This window comes from Melanotaenia boesemani, chromosome 18, assembly GCF_017639745.1.
Source record: "Melanotaenia boesemani isolate fMelBoe1 chromosome 18, fMelBoe1.pri, whole genome shotgun sequence".
Taxonomy (NCBI): Eukaryota; Metazoa; Chordata; class Actinopteri; order Atheriniformes; family Melanotaeniidae; genus Melanotaenia; species Melanotaenia boesemani.
The window spans coordinates 16,850,447-16,872,542 of NC_055699.1; the positions used below are offsets into that span (position 1 = coordinate 16,850,447).

The 22,096-nt window shown below is 42.4% G+C and overlaps 1 protein-coding gene across 2 annotated transcripts in view; it reads right to left on the reverse strand.

Moving 5' to 3' along the window:
• Positions 1–22,096, reverse strand: part of zfhx4 (zinc finger homeobox 4) — a 76,625-nt gene that overhangs the window by 35,136 nt on the left and 19,393 nt on the right. Inside the window, exons 2-6 of one of the 2 annotated variants that reach the window (XM_041967624.1) lie at positions 21,109–21,406; positions 18,237–18,449; positions 17,550–17,844; positions 15,261–15,802; positions 1,440–1,674 (exon numbers count right to left, since the gene is read on the reverse strand). In XM_041967624.1, coding sequence (XP_041823558.1) covers positions 1,440–1,674; positions 15,261–15,802; positions 17,550–17,844; positions 18,237–18,449; positions 21,109–21,360 — 1,537 coding nt within the window. In that variant the 5' untranslated portion in view covers positions 21,361–21,406. Of the gene's footprint in view, positions 1–1,439; positions 1,675–15,260; positions 15,803–17,549; positions 17,845–18,236; positions 18,450–18,873; positions 21,407–22,096 lie in introns of both variants that reach the window. The other variant, XM_041967623.1, reaches the window with a different exon arrangement.

Below are 22,096 nucleotides of genomic sequence, written 5' to 3' on the forward strand. Positions count from 1 at the left end.
GAGATGGAATAAGCAGGACAAAAAAGGAGAGAGTGAGAGAGATACAAAAAGAGGGCAGGAAAAGAGGGGGGTTGGGGGAATGGGAAGGGATGGAGCGAGGGGGTGATGTTAAAATGTAAGGTAATGATTTATCTAAGCATGCTTTTCTGCTGAACCCCAAATCTCACCGAAACTTTGATCCGTGTGTAATTAAAACCAAACGGTTACCAGCAACAGTCTCCCTTTCAGGAGTGGAAGCTCCACGCCTGTTCGTGTGTGTGTGTGTGTGTGTGTGTAGGGATTCACATATGTTACTAAGCTCCATGTCTCCATCTGTTTTGGGAGTACATGCATAGTATAAACAGGGCACTTCAGGGAGCACGGATTCATAGTGAAAGACACACACATGTGCTGACCCACACACACACATAAGAAGATGTATAGAGTAATGCTTTGCTGGAGTACTGCTCAAAACGTGTTACCCCTCCCGCATCACCACCACTACACCCCACTCCACCCGCTCCTTCAGGTCAAGCAGAGCAAAAACAAGTTAAGCACTCATTTTCTCCCAGCAGCATTAACATAGGGATGACTAAATAATGGACCCTGACTCTATGTCTTCTGGTTTAAATTACAGCACAGCCCCCTCCCCTTACACCCTGCAACCCCTCACCAACCATCCAACCCCCACTCAGAGAAAAACGATTAATCTTTTTCCCTCTTTTTTTTTTTTTTTTTTTTTTTTTTTTTGTCTCTGAATGTTTTACAGTTCTGTTACACTTATTAGCTGCTGGCAGGACGGAGACTCTTAAATGAAAGCCAAATTGCTTTGGTCATGAGAAAGGAAATGAAAGCTCACTCCAGGGAGAGACTGTGTAGCCATAGCATACAAGAGAGTTTGTGTGCGCGCGAGTAACGCATGTGTGTGACTAATGTATGTGTGTACAGGCATTTCACTATGAGATCCTCCCAAGGTGAAATTTCATAAGCTGACTGGTTGCCTGCCTGGGATGTCCCTGTGCACGGGACAGTGTGTGAGTGTGTGTTTCAGATATAAGCGCGGCAGCCTAATAGGAACAGTATGCTCATTTTGGGGAGATTAGGAGGAATGGAGGGGTCTGTATCGAGAGACGTGATCTGGATATGAAGGCCAAAGTAAGGAGGGAAAGAGGTAGGGAGTAAGAGAGAACTGACAGAAGAGAGAGAGGGAGTGGAGCAAGAAAAAGAGATGGGAGGAGTAAATAATAAAGGATTGGACATTAAAAAGAAAGACCACAACTAGCATCAACATTTAGCAAAAAATCTGGAAAAGAAAAGAATTCAAGCACCTATATAATAAAAAACCTGGAAGACATAAAAAAATCCACGTAATATTAACTTAGATACTCTTAAATATAAATTATGAACTTCTGCCACAACAGCTAAAGCGAACAGACAGAGCCAAGTGAAGAAGCACAGACCTTGGTTTGCGGGGCACTCCTTGACCTGGAACAGCTCTTGGATGCTCAGTCCATCCTCTTCGCCTCCCAGTCCTTGCTGATGCAACTGAAGCTTCCTCAGTCCTTCATTCTGTTGGTGTCGAGCTGAGCGGGCGTGCTGCACCAGGTTGAGGCGGGCCTTGGTGGAGTAGTCGCACAGAGTGCAATAGTAGACACACGTCTCTGGACTGTATGCGCCGTCCTGCTTCTGCAAGTGCTGTGAAAAAGAGAAGATATCAGTTGTATTGAGAACAAGGCCACCATCTTTAATTAGAAACAGCAATGTTCTTCTCACCCAAGCATCCTAAACCTTACTTCTACAACTGTCATTCCAAATGAACTAGATATGCTTTAGGTGACAAAGAAATTAAAAACATGCAAAAAGTCAGACAGGGGGTTGAGTTCAAAACACTGGCTTTGTCTTTAAAATGCACATTGTCCAGCTTTTCCTTATTGTTGGAAGCTGCGGGGGGTTCTCATTCAACGTGTGCTGTCAGTTGCAAGCCTTTAATTTCCAGTTGCCTCTTTAATAGCATTGCAGCCATGCAAAGCTACCCCCTGCCTCTTGTCCTGCCCCCTCGGTGTGTGTAGGTGCACAAACCCGCATGCACAGCCCCCATCCCACCTTGCTGTGCTCCCATACACCCAGTCAAGCCAAGCATATCAAGTGTGCTTCTGTTGTTGCTGCCGGGCTAATGAACAATGCACAAAAACAAAAGACCAGGCCAAGCTTTTATTATCTGATCCTCTGTGGAGGGAGGGGAGACACAGAGAGGAGATGAGAGCAAAGCATGGAGACAGATACACAGAGGTGGCTCATGAAGGTTGACTTCTACTTTGTTAAGATTTATTCACACTGCTATGAGAGAAACAGGTGCAGACTTCCATGCATTATTATTAATTAAGATGGCTGTGTGTGTGTGAGAGAGTTTGTGTACTAACTCTATTCTGTCTCTCACGATCCTCCTATAGGATGATGTTTCTTTCATGAAGCAATTAAAAGTTCGACAGGTAATATTTTCTTATTCTTGCATCAGGTTATATAGAGTAAGAAGAGAGCCTGGAAAGATGTATGTGTGGGAGGATTGTGTTTGTGTATGTGTGTGTGTGTATGTGTGTGTCTGTGTTTGGTGGGAGGAGTGGGGCGCAGGTGTGTGAGTCCACCCCCCCACCACCCTTCCTCTTCCTCCTTTGACAAACAGGGATTAGCAATATAGCTACAGCCGCTAACACATCTTTTCTTTCCGTGTCTCCCTCTTTCTTTCTTTTGTAGGAAATCTTGCAAGGTTTTTCTCACGAGACGGTGGGACGTCCCCTCGCAGTCAGAGGCCCTTTCAGAAGTCTTAAGTTTTAATTAAGTCGGAGTTGTCAGAAGAAAGCTCCCCTAGTCCGGAGCTCAGGGCCATTAATTACAGCTATCTTTGTTTCTCTGTGAAAGGAGGCCTCCCTTGCTCTCTCTTTCTTTCTTTGCTTCCTTTTCTTTTTGTCCCTTCCCAACCTCACAGGAGAACTGGACTGCTGAGCCTTTTTATGGAAATCTTACAAGTGTGATACAAGTGCAAACATATATTTATTACTTGCGTAAATTGATTTCCTTTTATTGAATTTCAAACTTGACTTACTTTTTTATCTCTTTTCAATAAGTTCTTAGATCTTGTCCCTAAAAATGGCCTTACAAAGTCCTATGCAACACAACACAACTTCTTGGTCATTCATTCACGCTTTCATTCATTTATTGATTTTTCTCGGAATTGAATAAAAAAACTAGTAATCAAACTAGGATTTTTTTTTCCCAGTGATAACCTTCAGTATTTAACAGGCACCATAAAAGCAGAGTGTATTGAATTGTAAAGAGTGTATTTTGTGCTCGTGACCATGTTCATTTTGTAAGCAGAACATTGTCATGACTGCCATGAGAGTCTCAGTTATACAAGTTTTATTAAAATACCCATTGATAGTTTATAATGGTCCCTGATGACATGACCAGAGACAGAATCACACTGCTTCATGATTAACATTTTCAGATAAATCAATTGTGGCCTAAAATGACGAACATCCCTCGATGTCCTAACTTACATTATAATGTTTTTAGGATATGAGGCTTTAGCTGGGAGCAGTTGAATGATATACTTTGGGGTTGAACTGGGCTGCCAGATTGGTTTAGGCCTAATATTAATTCTCTCCCCATCAGCACATTCCAGAGGGTTTGTTTAAGACCAAAACTAGGGGCTGTCTGTCGCTCTCTGGCACTCTGCAGGCCTGAAATGCAGGCGGTCTGGTGATCACAGGCCAGAACATCCATGATTTATGAACTTTTAAAGGAGCACTTTGACTCCTGCCAGGCGTGGGCTGTGTAATGCATATTCAAACACACAAACACACTGTTCCTGCTCCTGGGTTTGCGCCCTTGTGTATCTGCTTGCAATGTGTATGTAATTTATGCCACAGCTGAATTGTGTGTTCATACATTTGTATTACGTGAGTATCTTAGGATGTCTGTGTGGCAGACTGGCAAAAAGGGCAATCCTTGTCAATATGGCACCTCTCCAGAGTGCCTGGTGGTTAATTGTTGGGGATTAGTGTTTGGCAAACAACCAAATACGCTAACATTCCCCGTGGGCCAATGAAAATCAGCTAAACAGCACTCCCCGGGTGGACCTAAACATGGCACAGACGGGTTTTAATGCTGGAGGAGGTAGATGCACACCCCCTTATACAGAATATGCTAATTACAACTCTGAAAACCTCATGTTTACCTGTCAAAAGCACAATATTGTCAACCCTGTCAATGAGATATACACACACGTGCACATGCACCCTGGGACTTGTATGAGGAAAGGGGAGTCAGTCTGACAGGTAAAGGAAGCTCCCCTGTGTAGCTCATTGCTGCTGCAGTGTGTGTGTGTGTGGATGACAGAACTGCATTCATTATGCAGAAGGAGATGTTTACAAAACACCTTTCTCATACGCAAAAAAGCATGCATGCACCTCCCCTCCGCTTGCTCCCAGAGTTTGAGGGGAGGGTTGCCGCACTGCTGTCTCATATCCATTTGTTCTATCTGGGGTGACAAAGCTGCTTCATTAACTGAATTCTTAATAAGCCAAGCCAAAAGACATCTTTCCACCAGTTCTTTTATCTCACTGTTCAAGAATGTGTATGCAAGAATGTGCGTGGGTATTTTTTCCAATCTATTTTTTTCTTCTGATTGTGTGTTTGGTTTTTATTCACTAGTAATTTTAAATCTTCATTTTACCTTGTAGGTATATTTTTGTTTCTGTCTTTAATTTCAATGTTTTCTTTTTTTTTTGTGATTTGTTCGCTGCTATCATAAAAAATATTTTGAAAGCAGCACAGAACAGTGGGGTTGCATTTTCCTCCATAAACCAAATGACAAATTAGAGTATTCAGTACAAACATGACTTTTTCCTGTCATTAAGTGTAGAACCAGGCAGCTAATGAACACATACTGAAAGTAAGAACCCTCTGCAACAGCAACTAAGTCTTAATAACCAGTGTGAGTGTGTGTGTGTCAAAGCATGTGTGTACATGTACAGAACTAGTGCATACATTCAGTTTTGGTTTCTGAGTCTGCTGAGAGTGTGCGCACACATGCAAATGTACATGCCACACATTGTGAAAATAAAAACCTCTTTATCGCCTTTCATCAGTGTTTTTAGGAGAAGCAGGAAGCTTGTTGTTGAGTATTCCTTCTTTTAAGAACGTCATCAGCTTCTGGTGCTATCCCCTGGGCCCCCGGGGGCCATCAGAGACAAAAACAGCCCCACTTGGCCCAGCAAACTACAAAAGCATGTATTGTTCCTTGCAAGTATTTTAAACACATACCAGTACTGCCTGGAAGACTGCCAAGAGAAGAATTCCATCAGTGCTACCACCTCCCTAACACATGTTACTGCTAACCGCCACTCAGCCCTTGAGACATAGATGCAAAGCAAGATCGCTGCCAATGGATTCGCTAGCAGATGACACAGCTTAATGCTGATGGGCCCAGGTACGTGCCACCTTGCTTCCGCAGATAAAGAGACCAGCAGCTAACATGCAAAGAGACAGTTTCAGTTCTATGCAGGTACAAAAACAAATAGTCATATCTGAGACAAAAACAAAAATCCTTTTGAGTGTACATGCACAAATATGCAAGCAACACTTCTTTTCTTGTAGTTTCATCCACAAGGCTATAGTGTGCAATCTAAAGATGTAGGGGACACAATACGATCCCAGAACCCCCCCCCCCCCCCACACACACACACACACCAAACAGCTCAGTTGACTGTTATTTTCTGATCGTTGTCTTTCCTTCCTCTACTACCTAGATTTTCATTTTCATAAACGTGGGGAAAAACATCTCCCACAGCTAAATTGGCTCTCCTCTTTCTCTCAGCTCTGCCTGCTGGCAATCACCATGTGATCACAGCTCTGGAGCTGGTCCAGAAAGTGCAGAGCTTGTGGGTAAGCTTAGGTTAGGTCACCCAATAATAATAAGCATCCATCGGATAATCGCTGCCAAGCCAAATAAATGAATTATCACAAAGAGTCTTTCATGCTAAGTTCTGCTGGTTGCCTCCAAGTTGTGCTATCTGCCCCTCTTTTTTCTTCCCAGCTTCTTCCTTCCCTCTTTATTATTTATTCCTCTTTTCTATTTGTCAGCAAAATAAAAAAAAAGCAACGTAAAAAAAGTAAATTTAAAGACCAGTTAATTTTCTTGCCCTCCAATCTTCTGTCTCAAACATGGATTCATGTACAGTCACACACTTAAAGCAGTGACGTAAGTGTGTCTGAAATACAGGGTAAAGGTCAGTTTGGAGTTCACAATCTTGCTGACCTCTTGTCTTAGAAGAATTACTGTTTTTCTTTCCTTCTTTTATTGCTCTCAAAAACATACTCATACAAATGCAATGCATAAAACAGAAAAGAAACGAGTAGAAAACAACACTATTGTTGCTGAAAAAGATTATTTATTTGCTTCTGGCCCTAATCAGTGAGCGCCACATAATTTATATGGCTCTGACCAAGCTGTTGGAAATAATAGATTATCGGAGACACAAGAGCAGATCTTACTTTCTCATCAGTGCATGTGTGTATGCACGTTAGCAGTCTCAAAAGCCACCTCACCTCCTCCCCCCCATGAAAATGGATCAGTATTTACATTAGCATTAGATTTAGACAGCATGACTCGGCCACTTACTCCCTATTAGCTAGCCTGACCTTGGCCCATTAGGGTCTAAAAGCCCCCTGCAAGTCTCCACTGCCGCCAGGTGAGACTGACCAGACCTTCCCATTTCCCTTCACCCTCTTGTTGCTGAGATTATCTTCCCATCCACTGGCAATGGGACAGAGATCATAAAATACTGAGATCAAGATCAGTGAAATGTTAACATGCTTGTGGGATTATTTTTTTGCAACACTTAGCAGGGGGAAGGATGTTACTGAAATGCTAACTTGCTCTTGGCTAGGGTTCATAGTTTTTTTTCCCTCCGCCCAACATACTCAGATGCTTTGGGAAAATCAAGACGAAGTCTAATTGACGGGGTCCACGAAAGACAAGGAGAAAAACAAAAGTAAAGAGGTTGAAAATCTGGGGATTCAAATTATTGGCTTGTATCATCAAAGAGGTTTGCACTGCACTGATGTTGTTATATTTAACTAGAACTGAAAGGAAAGAGAAGGAAAAATAATTTTGGTGCCGAGGGATGCAGCAATTTTTGCCAAGTTTGTTTTTCTTTGCTCTTTTTGTAAAAGAGACTTGCTGAAAAATGTCTATTAGAGCGAGTTAGACAAAAGCAATGACAGAAACATACAGTGAAAGAAACTAACTGATAGATGCGAAGATATGAGAGGCAAGAAAAATCTATGACATAGAGAACAAAAGAACAAGAGATGGAAAGAGAGAGGGAATGATAGGGAAGAATCTAGACGAGCATAGTCGGGTTCAAATCACTAATTACACATTCCTGAGCCTGTGAAGGGGAGTATTGTTTTCCAGTTAGCCCCTACCCTGTCGCATGGTTTTACTTAACACAAAACAAAAGGTACAGGGAACACAAAACACAAGCCTAATACCAGACCCTGCTAATGACAGAGAAATGGGAGAAATTATCCCTGGGGTGGATCCTCGTGAGAAAATGGCTGGTGATGACTGGACAAAGGGAGTTCATTTTGAAAGTGTCACAAAATGGCAGTCTGTGTGTTTCTCTCTTTATGGAGTTCATTTAAATAAGCTTAGTATTTAATACTGTTTTCATAGATACATCATTGAATAGAACCATCAATTTCTTATTGCAGAATTTCAACAGACCCTTACTTAAACAAAATGAGATGCTTATTCTGGGGAAATGGTGCGTCAGTGCGGCTTGTTACATGAATATGCATATATGTAAGAGCCTGTTTGAGAAAACAATGAAGGCAACTCTTCAGCAGAGCTATTTTGAACATTGCCACAGAAAAATAAACACCTTGCAGTTGACCTAAAAGATCCCTCGCCTTAGGGAAGGCAGTGTTACTGTCAAAAGTAGACTGTCTGCTTCACCAACCTGTATTAAAACTCTAACAAGTTGTGACTGCAAGTTGCAGAACACAAAGAGCACAAGCTAAGATGTTCTGTTTGACCCCTTCAAAACCAGAATGATGTGCAGTTCCAATAATACAGAAGACCGTAACATTGTAACAGCCAGGAGAGAAGGTGAGCTGATAGCAATGGCAGCACTGGGCAGAGTCGCCTGGTTGGTAGTGTTTGCCAAGGCCCCAGCCGTCTAAAGGAAAGATATTGTTTTCCCCTGAAAAAGCCTCAGCCACAGTCCGCATACCAGCGTCCACTCAACATACCAATGGGCTCTTTGAAGATTACTCAAATGTTTGCCTTTGTCCCCCCTCCCTCATCTGCCCCTATCCCTAGTCCTAACCTACACTCCTGCCAGAATGAGGAAAATATGAGAAAGGAGAGAGCCATACAAATAAATAAATAAAAATCTGAATGATATCCTCAGAAACAGTAGAAAAGCAAATTCACACTCAACTGCCACTGGAGATGGCCTCTATGAGATTTAATTATGTAAATCTAAACATAAGCAATAGCAAATTATATGCATGCATGATAATGAAAGTTTCCCCAGTTTTTTGCTGATGAGGTAGAAAATAATTTTCAACAGTTCCCTCATTGTTGCGACATATAACTCCACAATTAGAGTTGAGTATGATAATTCCAATGAGTTAATTTAACTAAATGTGCTGAAAACTCGGGACCTGCTCACCCCCACACAAACTGCATTAATCCTGAGCAAGTAAGTGGGCTTTCTATCAGGTCTATTTCAAAGCATTAGGGATTACCTCGCTGAAACTAAGCTGCTTGAACTCACAGGAGGTCAGCGGTATTGTGCTGCTGCAAGGATGGAAGGCCAGTGGTAGAGACTGATAGACAGCAGGACTGGTCAGTTCCCTTTTCTACAGCTCTCTGGCAACATCCCTAAATCATTCACCCTCCTTCTTCCTCTCAATCTTTTCATCCCTGTCTCTCTCTTTCACCGTATAATCGAATATCTCCCTCTACTTATCTATTCACTGAGCACCTAATGGTTAAAATCAATTACAGCTGGAATGCTGAAATGCCGAATACTGGGCCACATGCTGATAATGACAGAAAGAGTGTGAGACGGAGAGAGCGAGAGAGAAAGAGAGAGGAAGAGAGTGACTTGGGACCGTTCCAAGGGAGTAGCACAATTTCCTCCAATCGATTGATTATTGATTTGGAAGGGTGTTGAGGAGTATTTCAGTTCAACTTTGTCCATATCAATTTCCTGATAGCTTTATGAGGGGGGAAAGCGTGGTAGTGCTATCTAAATACAATTCTAAAGCTGATGTAACATTTCAGACTGCTATACATATAAGTTTCATATAAATAAAAAAAAAAAAAATGTTTTAAAGTCAGGTGATTTAAAAAAAAAATCTGATGAACTCACAAAAAATGTATCTGATCTTCCTGCCATGTGATCTGTTTGAAGTTGTTCTGATCAAATCAAAAGTGGAGACAACATGCCCCAAGATCATATTTGAGTTTAAAGCACCTCTTTCATTTCTTCTTCTTCTTCTTTTTTTTTTTTTTTTTTTAGAACAATGTTATTATCTTTGTCCCAACAACATGATCAACACTCAAGAAAAAAGAGTGGTTAGTAAGTTTAAAATATGAAAAAAAAAAAAAAATGTAGAAAGGAGGCAAGTTTGAGACTAGAAGGGGGTAGATAGGCAGAAGTAGGGAAGTGTGAAGTGTTAGGGATATACCGAGGGTGGGAGGGTAAAGATGAGGGGAAAAAAGACAAAAAAGAAAGACAAATTCCTGGCAGCTCCTTTGTTCTTGCATCCCTGCAAAGTTCTCTTCCTTCTGGTGGTCTTGAAGACACTGACCCCCCTCTTCCATAGGCTTCACTCCTCCCTCCACCCCCTTCTGCTATCGTTCCCATACCTGTCAGCCCAGATCTGCTTCACAGTCCCCTGCACATGGATACGGCCCAAATGACCCACAGAGAGGGGTGGGAATGGTTATGAAGAGGATCACATCTGGCTATTAATATGAGAAAAGCAGCCGTAACTGTATCTGCCTAACACACAAAAAACACACTTTTCCAAAGGAAAAAAGAAAGACCTACACATCGCAGTCTTTAGGCCTTAACTAATTCATCAGAAAGTCAAAAAGTAGAGAAGATGTCAGGGGAAAGCTGGCCAGGGTAATTAAACATCACATACAAGTCTCAGCCAAAAGCTGAACCAAAGCTGGACATCACATAGACACACACATATACACAGACACACAAATGCTCTGCAGACCATCTGGTAAAGGCGTTGGAGGGAGAATGGGCGAAACTCTTATTAATATCTATGAGGATTATTAGGAGGAAGGGGGAGGGTGGGGACGTCCGTCCATTCAAACCCTCAAACACAAAGCTAAAGCCACAGCGTCCACACACAAACACACACATACGCAGCACACACCTGCTTTTATGCTTTAATTAGCCACCACCCCCAGTCCCCGCCCCTAGACCTCTGAAAGATTTCCATTGTAATCTCTACGCAGGTGAAAGAGGAGACGATTTGAATAATCTACTAACCGGCGTCTCTTTGCCTTGCAGAGACAAAGAAAGAGAAAAAGAGGAACAGACAGACAGACAACATTTCTGCCAAAAACTCTGCAGTAAATTCATTTGTCTGCTCAGGTTAACAGTGCTGAACTCTTGGCGGCATCATCCATCTCCATGACAGAACACGAAAATCTATATCTTGCAGTCAAGTAGCATCTAGTGTGAAGTGTCTGAGAAGATTCCTTTTTGAAGAGAATAGCAACTCTTTAAGTCTGCCTGTGAGTGCGAGACAAGGACGCTGTGATCAACAGCCTGTGTCTGGAACGAGCATACATGGACTCAAGTGGAAAATGGTAGCTTGATAACCACAATTGTGTCTGAGTGCACCTTTATGAATGTAGGTAGAACCATATCGCTGTATGTATATGCATTTACATGTGTGTGTGTGTGAGTGTGTGTGTCATAAATGGAGTCAGACTCTCTTCTATTCTGGGGACCAGCACAATCACTTTTTATGCAAATCTGCAGGAGTCAATCTCCTGTCCATTTCCCCATCACACAAGTCCAAATGACAGTCCAATAATTTGGGCTGCATATATATTGGTCCATTTGATTTTCAAATGAGACAGAGCATGGCTGACCCTTGCTAATAGCCAAGGCACGGTGGTAGACTTAATATCATAGATGCACATGCTCAGATACCTTCATTTGAGAGCGTTGGAGAAAAATTTAATTTGAGGGAGGGGGTCAGAGATTGAATAGAGAAAAGAGTAGAATAAAAAAATATCATCCTTTGATTGATAGAAAAAATCTAAAGATCTAGCGAGATGAACACAAAGGGGAAGATGAAAAAGCAAAGGATTCATGTACAAACACAGCCTCCTTTCCCCTTCTTTTATATCTCTCCTCTTCCATCGCACCCCCCTCCCATCAATTCTCTTGCTTAATTCCCCCCACTCCATAATTCCTAGCCATGGTGTTGCCAAGAGGATCATGGGTAATGAGATGGACTATCTGCTGCTCTGCAGGGGTGAGACAGAAAGAAGGAGGGAGAATGAAGGAACTGAAAAAAAAAATCTGAGACTAAACAAAGAGAGCTGGTAAGTTAGGAGCAGCAAAGAAGGGGAAGACAGAAAGAGACACTTTCTATATCTTTTTTATTTTTCGCTGTATGTTCCATCTAAATATCCCCTTTTCCCCAATTTCTGTCATAAAAAACAAAAAGCATTTTATTAGCCCAAGACTCTCACTTCAAAGGAGTTTGTGAGTGAAGACAAGATTTGGAAAAGTGATGAAAAGAAAAACAGTGATACGGAAAAGTGCAGTGGACCCCGGACGTCCATTTCCGCATGAATTATGATGGAAAGTTGGACAGACTGGCAGCGGTTGAGGACAGTTTAAGATTTATTCGGACAGCCATCTGAGCAACAGGTGCCACAGCCTCTGAAACACATAGTGTGTGTGTGTACATGTGTGTGTGGTCCTTCACTATGCCACACTGACCATGAACATTCTTGACTCCTAATGACCCAGGGGTAAGCACAACGAAGATCTCAACCTCAAAGCTCTGTGGGGGCACATACATACAAACACACATGTTCAACTACAAACTAAACCCTCTACTTAGCCAGGCGGCATTTGTGAATGGCAATGACAGATTTACTCCCAACTCCATGTGCATTAAGGCCAGTGTTTGTTATTAAAAATCATAACGAAGCCATACATCATCATATTCGATGCTAAGCTAAACACAAGCCAGGCCAGCTATGGACATGCTATGCTCCAGCACCATTAAATGTAGAGCTTACCTCACAGGCTGCTAACACACAAGCGCTGCGTTAAAACATCTTCCATTTTGCTATTAAACGTTTTCAAGATGGATAAAAAAATTGCACTTGACAGCTGTGTTAACAGTGCAGAAAGGTTCTACACACTCATTGTTTCCAACTAAAATCGAAATCATATGAGTTATTGTGTAAAACTGCCCGAGTTTCAAAATGCTCATGATAAACACACCAGGACCAATCAGATTTCCTACATTTCCTGTCCAATAGGCAGCGAGGTGTAGACCTCCGCTTTTTCCATGTAAGGCCCGTGACTTCCTGCGCCACCTGCTGTGCCCTGTACACCAGATGACTTGATGTCCATGAGCTGCTAATGTCATTTCCCTTTTGCTGTTTCAAAGTCTGGAAAAAAAAAAACACTTTCATACTCTCAATTCCCCTCAGAAGTACTCCATTGCTGCTACAAAGCAACCATAAAATCTCCTGAATATGCTTTTTGTTTGTATCTTCAAATGGTTTCCCATGCCATAAAGATATTCTCTGTTTCCAAAAAGCCAGATGGTTAAGTCGTCCACATTCGGATCTTTTATGCGCCCGGCCGAGCTACCTCTATCCCCATGTGCTTTTCACCTCTGCCAATACATAAAAGGAGAGGTGTTTTTTCTGGTCAAATAAAGAAATGATTTTTTTTTCTTTTTTTCTTCTTTCTGCTCTGTCTATGCTTTCTCTACCCCTCTTGCTCTGCTTTACCACCACATGTCCAAGGGTAAAATAGTGGAATTTCTGCCAGAGGCATTAAAAGCGTCATCTGTGGAACAGATTTGTTGAGGCCTGTGGAGTAGGTGGGTGGGTAGATGAGGTATAGGGGTGTTCGGGGGCACTCAGGGGGCAATGGGATGACCCCTTCTTGCCTTGGCTAAATTCCCTCACTAAGCTTAACTTTCTTGGAAAACAACATAAGCGCAATATCATAAATTTGTTCAGATGAGCTTCTTAATTACATTTCTGTGAGTCTGACAGTGTTTCCTCAGTTTGCACTTTTAATCATAACTGTTATTAATAGCTTTGTAATGATTAAATGCCTGCCAACTTTTGGTGTAACCTTGGTAACCTATCTGGCAATCTGCACACATTAAATCAGCTTGGAAAGGGAACCAAAAGTGGCTCAACACTCTCAAATGTGTGTAGCCTTGTGCACACAAAGACACAGACCTAACCTCGAGTCCTCCTCTGACAATAAAGAAATCCTGATTTGAGTCAACTAATCATACTGATCCAATATGCTAGGACCTCAGGTAATGTAGTCCAATATGCAGGCAGCACGTTTGCTGAGAATTTCTAAATTTCCCTGGAGCGGTGACATCTCCATTTCATCTCATGCCAAGTTCAGTCTTTACCAGACCGTAGGACAATCCTGTGCTAATATGAACATCCTGCTGAAGTCAGCTAAGGCTGTTTTAGATAACACTAAGAACACCAATTAGCTTAATCCAGTTAAGACATGAAACTGTAAGTAAGAATCGGTCAGAGATTTAAAATCAATGTAAATCTCCAAAGACGACGGAAATATATTTAAATAACAAAAAAAAAAAAAAAAAAAGAAGGAAACATATGCTAAACAAAGTTTGATGAGTCTGAAGTCATTCAACTTAAAAACATTACCCTAAAATGAGAGAAAATTATGGTTTGTACTAAAAAAATCCACCTAAAAGTAAAACTAAATAGTTATGAGTTCTTTCGACTGTTCAAAACTATATAAAAAAGTATAGATACAATTATGATTTTAGATTTTTTGCAGGAAAACCAAAAAAATTACTTTTTTTTTTTTTGCTCTTCCTGCTCTCACCCCTAAATTTAAGACTACACAAGCACAGGTGCACAAAAACACTGCCAAATGTTGTATATAGTTGAGACGAAATCCTCATTAATGTAATGCACTTGATCTCGTCCTGTAGGTCAAGCCCTTGGAAATGTAACAGCATCCTATTAAACTGAAAGAGATGTGTGACAAACTTAATCATCCTAAATATATAAGAAGAGAGAAAGATGCCAAATATCGGCATTTTTGAATTTCTTTGCAGGAACTATTTATTGCATAAGTGCAAAGATTTTAATTAGTTAAGTAACCCTGCGTGAGCATACCTCTCTGATGGAAAACTGGTGTGGTGACATTACAGCATGTCATTATTTAATGATCTCAAGCAAGAAATTTTCTCCTACTGGATATAAAAAACAGGATCTGATTTTCTGGGGGAAAGTCATGAGTATGTAAACATACAACATAATGTTGCAAATGAGAAAATATTATACTATAAATATGAATCCCAGTACACTTGTATGTATATGTTCTTTATTAAAGCTCTTTATGCTCACATCTGCACATGTCCTTGGGACAAAATATCAACTGTAACATCTATTGTATTTGTCCACCTCCAATAAAAAGCTTCTTTTGAATTATTATTCCACAATTACCAAGAGTTCTGAAATATTTAACACACACTGATAGTATGTGAATTTAGGCTGATTAAGTGTAATAGTAATGCCATATGGACACAAGCAGGAAACACAACCATACTGGATGGAAATCATCCTCTGTACTCTCACAGTGACCCTTTCTATCTTTGTCATTCCATTCTCATGGGAACTTTATATCTGTGAGATGCTGCCCTTAAGAGGATTCATGGAGGAAATTGTTTAAAACATCAATGTGTTTACTTTTTATAGAATTCCTGGTCTATCTTCACAAGTCAGAAAATTGTATTTTGCTGTAAATTGAAGGTTAAAAACCCTTTCTTTAATTTAAAGAACTTTTGCTTTTGTACCTAATGTAATGTTTTGTAATTGCATGTTTTTTTGTCCTTTTATATGTGAAAGCAACAATGAGTATTTAGAGCACATATTTATGCAGAAGGCAACATGGGTAAAGCATATTTTTTACCTTGTAAAGGCGGACAGCAGATTCATGCCTCTGGTTGGTGGCATGTAGCCTCAGTTTGTCCACACTGTTGCTGTAGTAGTCACAGGCATTGCACTTGAGATGCACAGGGTTGCCGATGGCCACACACTTTAATCTCCACTGGTTGGCCTTGCCTCCCTCCTTGATGTGGGCCACCAGCTGGTGTTTCTGCATGTGCTTGTCTGTCTTGCAGTGCAGCTGAAAGTTGGCCTTGAGCTGAGTATTGTAGCTGCAGAGCTTGCACTGGTAGACATCACCCACCACACAGCGCCACTCCTCTTCGGGTAGGGAGCGTTCGGCATTGACGTGGGCATTGAGGGCCTCGAGGCTATCTGTGGAGTAGCAGTTGCACACAGCACACTGGTAAAGGCGCAGTGCAGGATCGTTGATAGGTGGCGACAAGGAAGAGAGGGAGGGGTCTGCTGAGGACATGCCCCCCATTCCACCCGAAGACACCAAGGAGAGGTCGTCCGCCATTAGCTGACCACTGGCAAGACGCAACTCTGCTGACAGGTCACTATTCACTGAGGGGGAAATCAGTGAAAACAGTGGTTAGACAGCACAATATAAGGGGGAAAAACACCAAAATATAAAATCTAAAACATCTCATCTGGCTCCAAAGAAAAAAAAAAAGCTTGCATATTTTGTAAATGGTGATATGGAGAGCAATGAAGAGGGTAGGCAGCAATGAAAGCAGGAAGAATAAAAAATAAAAACAAAGAAGTACAAAAGAAATACAAAGCTGTGGTGAAAGTTAAAGGATAGTGAGAAAAAGAAAAGACTCTTTATTAAATGAAATTAAGTGTGGAAAATGAAGTATCTTCCATGCAGGCCTCTAGCAGGCCTCTTGCACAAAAGGATTTGATAAAATAAAGCCTCACAGAGGACTAGGACTCCTTACAAAGTCTTGTCTATAAAAAACCTTAATAGGATTGAATCAGGATCAATTACAATCATCCTTTTCAACTTGCTAACTCGCTCATCAGGTAGCTTTAATTACTGCTTCCAGCAATGGTGGTACAATGGTTCACCAAGCTTTTCTCACATCCCCACACAGATTTAAAAAGCTGATCAATGCATTACACACACTTTCTTTTTCCTTTGCCCACCCAACCTAGGACAAAAAACAGATCTACCATTCATGCAAATGTAATTAACTCTTTCGTTTGATCCCGTCATTGTCCCTCTATGCGTGTTACCAAAGCTCATCATGTCTTTCTCAGATAATATCACATGGTGCGCACTGAGGCTTACACATCATCTGATTCATTATTTTACATGATTACTTTCCCAATATGGGGTTGACTGAATATGTGTTTGTATATGGCTGTTTTATTTAAGTGCTGGTTTACTAAGCATAATAAGCAACATACTCTTATTTGAATGTGGTGGCGAAAATGTGAGTAGAATTTAACAAAATATGTAACTACCATTTAGTATATATGTGCATATAATTATGCATGCATGCATGCATGTGTGTTTGACTAAGTGTCTAAAAATAAATGAATATCCTCACACCATTTAAACCTACATACAACTGCACTCACTATAGGGAGCTATGTGTTATGAGTGTAATTCACTGAGAGTACATCTGCTAGCTGGGCTGTGACCTCCACACTAGAGGAGGGAGTGGGTGTGCAACACTGCAGGGTCATTGTTAAATCTCTCTCACTCCTACGGGAATCCGCTTCCTGCTGTTTGTGAGAGTGTGTATGTGTGTGTATATATATGTGTATTCCTCTCCTGGGTGAGTAAAGGTTTGGACTGTGTGTGTATTGGGGGATGGATTAAGCTGACTTAAGAAAATTACAAATGAAAGATTAAGAATAATTCTCATGTGGCATCTTATAATCATTTTTTAATCAGTGACAGGGGTCAAAGAAAGGAGACAATGACAGAGGGACCATATGAGAGCAGAGATAAGAGAGAAAGAAAAAGAGAGGAAGACAAGGGAACGGGGCCAGGACAACGAGGATGGAAGCAGAAAAAAGAAGGTGAGAGGGCATAGAGAAAGATGAAGAGCAACAAAGGAAACACAGAGATTAAAAAGAATACCTAGATGGCAACAGACAGATTAAATAAAACAGATAAAACTGGCCAAGTGTAAAATGAGCAGTAGAAAACTGAATAACAAGCTTGGGGGCAACAATGAAATAAAAAAAGAGAAACCTTAGCGCCTTCTCTTTATTCTCTATGTATTAATTGACTAGTATGTAAAACTTATCAGGCATGGCCATCTTTAAGTTGTGCAGGAAATTTATTATTATTCACCTAGGCCAGATCCAAGGGCAGCAGCAGTTGCAGGATCTAGCTGAAATGGGTTAATCATCATCTGGGCGTCTGGGCCTCCAGTCCCAGCTGGGCTCTCCAGTTTCACTCCTGCAAGACCCATGTTTTGAGCCAGGTAGTACTGGTAAAGCTCTGCCTCGGCCGGGGCCAGGCCCAGATGGAGGCTGTGCTGGATCTGCTTCATGTTCTGTTGCAGCAGCATCATGTTGTGCATGTGCTTCTCGCTGGTCATATGGATTCGTAAGTTCCGTGCCACGTTGGTCTCGTAGTCGCACACCTGATGGACGGATGAGAAAATTGTAATAAAATAGGATATCAGACTTAGCTCTTTTAATTATTATAAAATCATCATTTTGGATTTCAAATTCACTGACAATGTCAGCATCATCGACTGCAGAATAATGATATACAATCCAAAATATAACAAGTCAGCATGCATTCAAGATGCTACATTTCTAATAAACATTTTCTAATAAACTTTATTTTGAGGTATTTCTAGGGTACATAATGCATTTTGTTTTATACCAGAGGTCAGATGATGTGGCAAAGAAAAATAACAGACACAATGATTCACAGGGAAATAACTGGTTCATTGTGTAGACAGTGCAATAAGCTAATTGGTATGTTGCTACCAACTGTGCTACAATGATGCTCTGTTTCTTTCATTACCTCACAGCGCCAAGTAGGTTTCTGTTTCGGCTTGGATGGAGAGGGTGCACCACAGCCTCCACCAAGGCTGGCACTGGGCACAGGGTTGGCATGGTTGTGGTTGTACTGTGCCTCACTGCCACCATTCTGGAGTGTTTGTACGTTGTTTAGATGCTTGTCCGACTGCATATGGATGCTAAGATTTCCTTTGGTGGTGGTTGAGTAATTGCATACCTAAGGAAAAGAAAATAACGGTGATATGTGATAAATATTAAGAACTGATATAACACAGACTGGCTGATGTCTAATGTTTGACAGAGCACAGCAATTCAGGTTTTCTTTAGTTTAGCTGGAGTATGTTTTCTTGAGACAAGCATATCTAAAGTGGCTATTTCATCCCTTCTGTTGCTGAATTTCCAATGAATGAGACAATATATATATTTTTTTAAGCTTGCATAACTGGACTGATGTGCCTCAAAAATGGCTTCAAGAGATTTTGCAAATCCTTTTCTATCAGTCTATGTGTAGTACAAAAAAAAAGTAAGGCAAAAAATTAAAATCAAGACAAAAGTATTTAGTCAATATCTTAACATGAATCTCAGAGAGGAAAAGACAAGGAAAATGGAAATCCAGAAAGATGAAAAAAGGATGGACAGACCTCACAGCGGAAAGGCTTGTATCCACAGGTATAGCTTTCGCCTCTGGCTAAACGAGGGTGAGGCTGTCCTGTGCGGCAGTACACACATGATCCACCAGACTCAGGATGTTTCTCCTTCATGTGAGCGTCCAGTGTCTGCTGGTACTTGTAGTGCCAGTTACACTTGGGACACTTAAGCGTTTTGCAGGAGTTGCGTGAATGCATCATCGTCATGTGCCCTCCTAGAGAACGTGAGGATCCCAAGACTGTATCACACTTGGGGCATTCCACCCCGCTACCTGGGGACCCTTCACCTGGACCAGGGGTGCCGGGAGTCCCTGGAGTTCCAGGGGTACTAGGATTTCCTGTGTGTTGATGTAGAGGCCCGGGACTCTCATCATCTCTGCGCATCATCATGTCAAGAGGGTTTGAGGACGGTGATGATCGATCCCGTCCGGCCAGGCCCTCACAAGAAGAGTCGTTGCTTAGCTCTTCCCGTTCTCTGGCAGCTGCCAGGGCAGTGGACAAACGGTTCTTCTCCATCTCCAGCTTTTCACAAACAGATAGGGAGGAAGAGGAGGTGGATGCAGGGCCTTTGCTGTCACTGTTCAATTTAAGCACACTGTTGGAAAGGGGGGGAATACTTTGGTTTAAGAGAGGGAAATCTTTGCTACTGGTGCTGTTGGCCCTCTGGCCTGTCATCGCCATGCTTATGGCCTGTTCCTCCTCTTCATCTGGCTCCATCTCTAGTCCACCACCAATTGAGTAAGTGTCATCATCCTGCTCTGGACTTTCTTCTCCCACTGTACTGGGCTCCCGCTTGATTGGCGGGTACTGGCTCAGGTCCGGCCCATTGGGTTGCAAAGTGCATGTGTCCCTAACGTGGCCTTTGCAGTCACTATCAGAGTTCCGATTTTCCAAGCTGCCACCAGTGGCAGCAGCAGCAGAACTCCCACTGGGGGTTCTGTGGGCACCAGCCCCTCCCCCGAGGTTTGGGTTGGTCTCAGCCTTTGGCATGGTTTGGGTTCTGGGGTTTTGGTCAGTAGAGGAGCTGCTGGCACTGCCCTTCAAAAAGGCAAAACCTGCCTGAAGAGAATCTGCATTCTCCCCACTATTGTGGAAAGCGTTCCACAAGCCACGGAGCCCCGTGTCTGGCCCTAGGAAGTTGGCAGGTGAGGGAAAGTGGGGTAGCACAGAGTTTTGGGGTTTTTTTGGTTCCAGAAAGCTTATAAGAGGTTCTTTGTCCTTCCCGATGCCCTGGATGATGGCAGAGACATGCTTGTTGCTCAGCAGCTTCTGCTCCTGCTCATTCAGGGTCATTCGGTGGTCATGGACAGCATGTGTCACGAAGGAACGGCTGTAGCCAAAAGACAGCTTACACAGGAAACACATCAGCACAGGCTTCCGCCGCCCATCGGCCACACAGCCCTCAAACTTGGACAAGTCCACATTGTTTGGGACATCTTTGGACACACAGGAGTTTTTGGCTGCACCATCCGCCGTCAGATAGTCTTTGTCGTTCTTGTGGCGGAGGTCATAGACACGGAAACTGTGCAACACAGGACCAGCACCCGCCAGCCCTCCAGCTGAGGTATTTGGGAAGGAGGGGTGGTCGGCTGCTAGGGATTTACTCCCAAGGGATGAGGCGATGTGGAAGGTGTTGATGATCTGGGGGTAGAAGGACATAGGTGCAGCGGGCTGCTCCCCCACTGGGCTCAGGCCACTCTGACCACTGTTGGCCTGGGCATTGGGGAAGGTCTGGGAGGACAGCATGCTCCTGAACTGAAGAGGTGCAGAAAGCCCTCCCTGGTTGCCACGCTGCTCTTTGGAGTCCTCTAGGATAAAGGCAGAGCCATCGGGCTGGTAGATGATCTCGCCGCACAGGTTCTCCACATCACTATCTTCTTCCATCTCCATCTCACTGTTCATATCCCCTACATCTGTAGCACCCACCTCACGGTCTATTTCATCATCACTATCCTCCCCCATCATCCCCTCAACCTCCTCTTCCTCCTCGTGACCTCCAGCAATAGGCAGGCGGGCATTGGGGCAGTGGTGCTCCATATATTTTTGTAAACTGGAGAAAGAATTAGAACATTCGTTGCAGGGGATTTCTTTTGCCGGTGCCACAGGGGATGTGGCAGGGGCAGAACAGTCCGAACCCAAAGCTGCTCCTCCTCCTACTCCTGGTAAAGTTCCAGTAACACTCCCTTTGTTACCGGTAGTAAAGCTTTCTCTCCGACTCTGCTCACTTACAGGGTCAATGGTTGCACTGACAGTTGTGGGGGTAGTAGTGGACCGAAGCGGGCTCACAACAGGCCCTCCAAGGCCATTCTCTGGCTCTCCAATGGCGGCAGGTGATGACTGGCTGTTGTTGGCGGGTTTGCTGTTTGTGACACTGGTCTCCATGGAGACAACTGAGTTGTCCTCAGCAGCAGCATCCAACCTCTGGCCACCATGTTCCTGCTGCCGTGATGACACCATAGGGGGAGAGTCACAAGTTTCCATGACGACCACTACATATGGATCTCATCTCATCCAGCCCAACAGGGACCTGAGTTAGAAAGAGAGACAAGAAAAAAGCACACAACAGATAAATAGTAAGTAGGACGTAACTATGTGTAGGCTAATTCTACAACATATTTAAGTTTTCCAATTAATTCCAAGGTACTTGTAATTTTCAGCAACATGGCCTCTTCTCAGTTTTTGCAAAATTATCCTCAGGGCATGTGTTTGTGATTTCTCTTCTCTTGGCCAAATGTGAATTGGAGTCTTATAGAATATCATAAATTGACTTCAGTCAGTTGGGCATAATTGCTACTTAGATTGATAAGCTAAGTCCTCCTAAGACTGTGACAAATATTTGGGTATTGACAGTTCAAAACTACTCCAATATAAATGGTGCTTTTGATAATAAAAGTTTCTCACACACTGATCATTTTTGGAAAAGGAGAGAAAAACCATACCAACTAATCATGCCTACATTTTTGCCTGTCCTTGAGAAAAATCTTTGTCTCTTAACAACACCTATAAAAAGAGGTTGAAAAACACCCCACAAAGTAGCTCCTATGAAACTTCTGTCAAATTTACTAGACTGACCAGATTAGCAAACACACTACACTGACACCATGTTAAAGGCCTATGATTTATATTGACTAGAATTAGCCTAACAAATTTGATAAAATCAGATGTCAACAAAATAGCTAACAAACAAGGGTAATGATCAGTCAAGTTCAGGAAGAGA